Source organism: Bubalus bubalis, chromosome 11 (genome assembly GCF_019923935.1).
Source record: "Bubalus bubalis isolate 160015118507 breed Murrah chromosome 11, NDDB_SH_1, whole genome shotgun sequence".
Lineage (NCBI taxonomy): Eukaryota > Metazoa > Chordata > Mammalia > Artiodactyla > Bovidae > Bubalus > Bubalus bubalis.
The window spans coordinates 16,802,539-16,807,453 of NC_059167.1; the positions used below are offsets into that span (position 1 = coordinate 16,802,539).

The 4,915-nt window shown below is 53.6% G+C and overlaps 1 protein-coding gene across 1 annotated transcript; it reads right to left on the reverse strand.

Annotated features, from left to right (window-relative positions):
- Positions 1-542: 542 nt before the first annotated feature.
- FOS (Fos proto-oncogene, AP-1 transcription factor subunit) lies at positions 543-4,009 on the reverse strand. The gene is made up of 4 exons (XM_006053895.4): positions 3,695-4,009; positions 2,647-2,898; positions 2,117-2,224; positions 543-1,993 (listed from the first exon to the last, which is right to left on the reverse strand). The coding sequence occupies exons 1-4, from the start codon at positions 3,833-3,835 to the stop codon at positions 1,352-1,354; spliced, it is 1,143 nt and encodes a 380-aa protein (XP_006053957.1). The 5' UTR covers positions 3,836-4,009; the 3' UTR covers positions 543-1,351.
- Positions 4,010-4,915: the final 906 nt, after the last annotated feature.

A 4,915-nucleotide genomic window follows, 5' to 3' on the forward strand; every position in this document is an offset into this window, starting at 1 on the left:
ATATTGAGAAAACATCATTCTAACCATTCTTCAGTTTGTTCTCCTTTAAGGTGGGAGCCTGGCGTGCTGTGATTCATGGGGTCGCAAAGAGTCAGACACGACTGAGCGACTGAACTGAACTGAACCTTCACATGATCTGGTGGCAATAAAAAATTAAAGTGGTTTATGCAAAGCTTAATTGTTTGCTAAAAGGATTCCTGGAAGACCTAGACGGTTCAGTTTAGTACTAGCACAGCCAGATTTAAATATCCCTCCCTTTGACTTTCAAAACAGAAAAAGAAGCAGGAAGATGTGTTCCCACAAAAGCTATTGCAAAGCAGTTTCCCATTCCCAGAATCTGTAGGGAGAGAAGCAGCTCTGCAAGGTGAAGACATGAGTTTGTACAATTTTCCAACGTCAGCTCTAGAGTTTCTCTTGATTTGATAAGGGATCAAACAGAGGGGTGTGTCCCCTCCAAGAGCTATCCTTCTTGACAAATTGGTCTCTGACAATACCTTCCAGAAACTTAGAAAACTTCCAGAATGAAAAGAGCACAAGGTGGGTCGCATTCAACTTAAATGCTTTTATTGACAATGTCTTTGAACAATAAGCAAACAATGCTTAAATTTTTCATTCAAGTTCACTTTCCACATGTCAAAAGACCTCAAGGTAGAAAAAAATAAAATAAAAATATAAATATCTGAGAATCCATCTTAATAAATAAATTAAAAACACAATAAAACGTTTTCATGGAAAACTGTTAATGTCAGAACATTCAGACCACCTCAACAATGCATGATCAGTAACGTTACAATGAACATCGATGTTGAAGAAAAAACTACAGTACATGGATATAGCTATTTATTTCTATCTACTAGAAAATAAAGTCATATTTTTTCTTAATTTAATATTGGTCATTGCTAATCAGAACACACTATTGCCAGGAACACAGTAGTTATTGTTAAAATCAGCTGCACTAGATACAATTTGAAAATATCCAGCACCAGGTTAATTCCAATAACGAACCCAATAGATTAGTTAATGCTATGAGAAGACTAAAGAGAAAGAGAAAAGAGACACAGACCCAGGCCTGGCTCCACATGCTACTAACTACCAGCTCTCAGATGTGTCACTGGGAACAATACACACTCCATGCGTTTTGCTACATCTCCAGAAGAGGTAAGGACTTGAGTCCACACGGGGATGCTCGCTTGCAAGTCCTTGAGGCCCACAGCCTGGTGTGTTTCACGCACAGATAAGGTCCTCCCTAGGTCTACGGGAACCCTCTAGGGAAGACGTGTTTCTCCTCTCTGTAATGCGCCGCCTCAGGCAGTGGCCACGTGCACGCCCACTGCCTCCCCTCTCTGCCCCCTCACAGGGCCAGCAGCGTGGGTGAGCTGAGCGAGTCAGAGGAAGGCTCGTTGCTGCTGCTGCCCTTGCGGTGGGCAGCCGCACAGCTGGGGAAGGAGTCAGCCTCGGGGTAGGTGAAGACGAAGGAAGACGTGTAAGTAGTGCAGCTGGGAGTACAGGTGACCACTGGGGTGCACAGGGGCTCCAGCTCCGTGGCCATAGGCCCCATCCCCAGGGAGCCACCGTGCAGGGGCTCCCAGTCTGCTGCATAGAAGGAACCAGACAGGTCCATGTCTGGCACAGAGCGGGCGGTCTCCGAGCCGCTGGGCCTGGACGATGCTGGGAACATGTAGTCATCAAAGGGCTCAGCCTTCAGCTCCATGCTGCCGACGCTCTTGACGGGCTCCACTGAGGGCTTGGGCTCAGGGTCATTGAGGAGGGGCAGGGTGAAGGCCTCCTCGGATTCAGGGGTGGCAGCCTCAGGCAGGCCCCCATTCAGATCAAGGGAAGCCACAGACATCTCTTCTGGGAAGCCCAGGTCGTCGGGGATCTTGCAGGCAGGTCGGTGAGCCGCTAGGATGAATTCGAGTTTTTCCTTCTCCTTCAGCAGATTGGCAATCTCTGTCTGCAAAGCCGACTTCTCATCTTCTAGTTGGTCTGTCTCCTGGAAGGAGAGAGCAAAGGAAAGCATAAGAGACGGTCTTACTCAAGAACACAGATCCCTTACGTCTGGTCTCCAAGTTTCCCCTTAACTTTTAAAAAGAAGTGACCCATGGGTTCTACCTACCGCTTGGAGGGTGTCAGTCAGCTCCCTCCTCCGGTTCCGGCATTTGGCTGCAGCCATCTTATTCCTTTCCCTTCGGATTCGCCTTTTCTCTTCTTCTTCTGGGGACAACTGGGGAGGGAAAAAAAGAGCAGCATTCAGTAACAGTGTCTGCCATCAGCTTCATTCACCCACCCCTGGGAAACCAGCTCCTGCAGCTTCCTAGTTCCTGGCATCTCTTCTGTGAAGCCATTTCTAACCTGCAGTTGCAAGCTGGGTGTGACTTGCATTTAAAATAAGAATCTCAGCAAGAGCCAAAGAAGAGCCCAGACTAAAAGCACAAGATGGAAACCTATTAGGGAAGAAACTATACATCAGGGCATTTCTTAGGGTGAGACTATCAGAGCCTGACTAGGATGGAAAGGGCTTGGAGCCAGGGTTTCCCATTTGGGATGTCCAGTCAATGCATCACTGGCTTCACTCTGACCCCTATGTTGCCCATCTCCACAATGTCGTTCCCCGCCTCCCCCTCAGAAGGTGCCAAGAACTCTCACCTGTTCTACCTTGCCCCTCCGGCCAATGCTCTGAGCTCTGCCTCCCGTCATGGTTTTCATGACTCCAGCCCTGGAGTAAGCCCCAGCTGAGGGAGTAGGGACTCCATAGGGGTGGGGGGCTCTGGTCTGGGACGGGGCCACGGAGGAGACTAGGGTGGGCTGTACTAGCCATTGTAGGTCCGGGCTGGTCGAGATGGCAGTCACTGTTGGGATGAAGTTGGCACTGGAGACGGCCAGATCGGTGCAGTAGTCCTAGAATGAAAGAGAAGGAGGAAACTGACGTGAGCGAGCAGGTGGGGATGAGCAGAGTTCCCAATGCCGCATGCAGCAAGGAAAGAGGCAGGAGAAGCCCTCCGGCAATGGACAGCTCGCTTCTTTATACACGCCCGTCATCGGAAATGAAAGGTCTCCCCCCTTTATTGCCAAGAATTCCGCAGCGCAGTGCCTTTCTCCTCCATCCTGCTGCTGCGTTCCCGTTATCCCTTCAGCATCACTCTCTTGAAAGGGGGTTTGTTATAAATATCTCTGACGTCCGCGCTGACGCAGGCGCCGCTCCGGAGTCTCCTGAATGAACTCGCTTTTTATCAATGAAACTGCCTTACACACCCGCCTGCTTCACCCTCCTCCCCTACCCCTCCTTTCCTGCTCCAGGCTGCGAGGGGAGGGGTGGCGGGGGGGCGGAATGGCCGCTTTTGGCCGCCTCCTCCCGGAGGCGCCAGGCTCTACTTCGCTAGTCTTTTGCTTTGGGACACTTTGGCCCCAGCTAATGTCAGAGATCAGTCAGCGAGCGCGCGCCGGGGGGCACAGCTCAGAAAGAGCCTGCCGCGGGAAATAAGAAGCAATTCTTCTGATGACAAGCTCGCGGGCCGCTCCGAACAAAGTTCGGAAAAGCTCCCGAGTGAGGGCCGCTCCGGGCCGGGGCAAGGCTCCCTCCCTGCCCCCGGCGAAAGGAGTCCCGGACTCGTCTTCCCGAGCATCTCTCCCCGGTGATTCCTCTCCGGTGACCCCTCCACCCCGGGGCCCCGCAGCGGCGCGGAGCCAGCCTCACCTGCGCATTGACGGGAGAACCCATGCTGGAGAAGGAGTCGGCCGGTGAGTGGTAGTAGGAGAGACTGTCCCCGGCCGGGGAGGCGCTGCTGCAGCGGGAGGAGGATGCCTCGTAGTCGGCGTTGAAGCCAGAGAACATCATGATCGCGAGCAGTCAAAGCCGGGCGAGGGGCGCAGGGGCGGAGGCAGGTGCGAGCTGCCGGGCAGAGCTGGGTAGGTGTGCGCGGTCGCTCGCTTGCTCGCTCGCTGCGCCGCCGGCTCTGTGTCAGGTCCTTAAGCTTGCTCGCTGCAGATGCGGTTGGAGTACTAGGCGCCGCAGCCACCGCTTTTATAACAGCATTTTATGAATGAGCCCAACACGTCACTGGGCGCAACCATTGCGGCTCCCGAGGGGTGGCGCACGGGCCCGGCTACTTCTAGGGTCCCCCTTTGCCGCCTCCGCCGCCCTCGCAGCGCCCCCAGTTCCCCGCGCTGTCGAGTTTCTTGATCTTGTCGGCCTGTCTCCCCCTGGTTCCTGGGGTCGCGTGGAGCCGCAGAGGTGAAGGGCCGCGGGGATGGATCCCCCCACGACTGCAGCGGACAGCCGTGGAAACCTGCTGACGCAGATGTCCTAATATGGACATCCTGTGTAAAGGGGAGGGAGGGATTGACGGGAACTGCTCCCGGGCTGCAGCCAACACCGAGGGTGCAGCGCCGGGAGGGAGGCGGGGGCCGCGGCCGGGGGGAGGGGTGGCGGAGAAGGCGAGCGAACATTCGCACCTGGTTCAATGCGGACCCTTGTTCCGGGGCTGGGGGAGGATGAGGTTGGCGGGGAGGTGGGGCGCCCTTTTACTTCTATACGGAAACCCGGGAAAGAGTTCTGAGGCTCAGGTTATAGGCGACACAGGTACACACAGCCAAGCAGGTTAAGCTTCGGCCCCCGAAGGAATGCGCCTCTACCCTCACTCCCCATTCTAGCCCTAATTCAGTGCAAGCTCTGGAAACGGACCCTCACCCCCTCACTTCAAGCTACCCGGACTCCAGCATTACTAGGATTGTTCCTGCGGTTTGGAAGGATCCAAAATAAGACAATACGATAACCTACTTTATCTACGATGCTGGGTACTTTTTATTCTATATGTTTTGTTTGTTTTGCTTTTAAGGGGATAGGCGCTTTGTTTTTGCTGTGTGTGTGTGTGTGTGTGTGTGTGTGTGTGTGTGTGTTTTCTTGGCAGTTTACGAG

Bases quoted from the DNA above. Each gene is read 5' to 3' on its own strand.
- FOS (XM_006053895.4), bottom strand. From the start codon at position 3,835: ATGATGTTCTCTGGCTTCAACGCCGACTACGAGGCATCCTCCTCCCGC. The intron at 2,225-2,646 runs GTGAGAGTTCTT...TTCCCTCCCCAG, and splicing joins GGAGGGGCAAGGTAGAACAG to TTGTCCCCAGAAGAAGAAGA. The intron at 1,994-2,116 runs GTAGGTAGAACC...CTCTCCTTCCAG, and splicing joins TGACTGACACCCTCCAAGCG to GAGACAGACCAACTAGAAGA.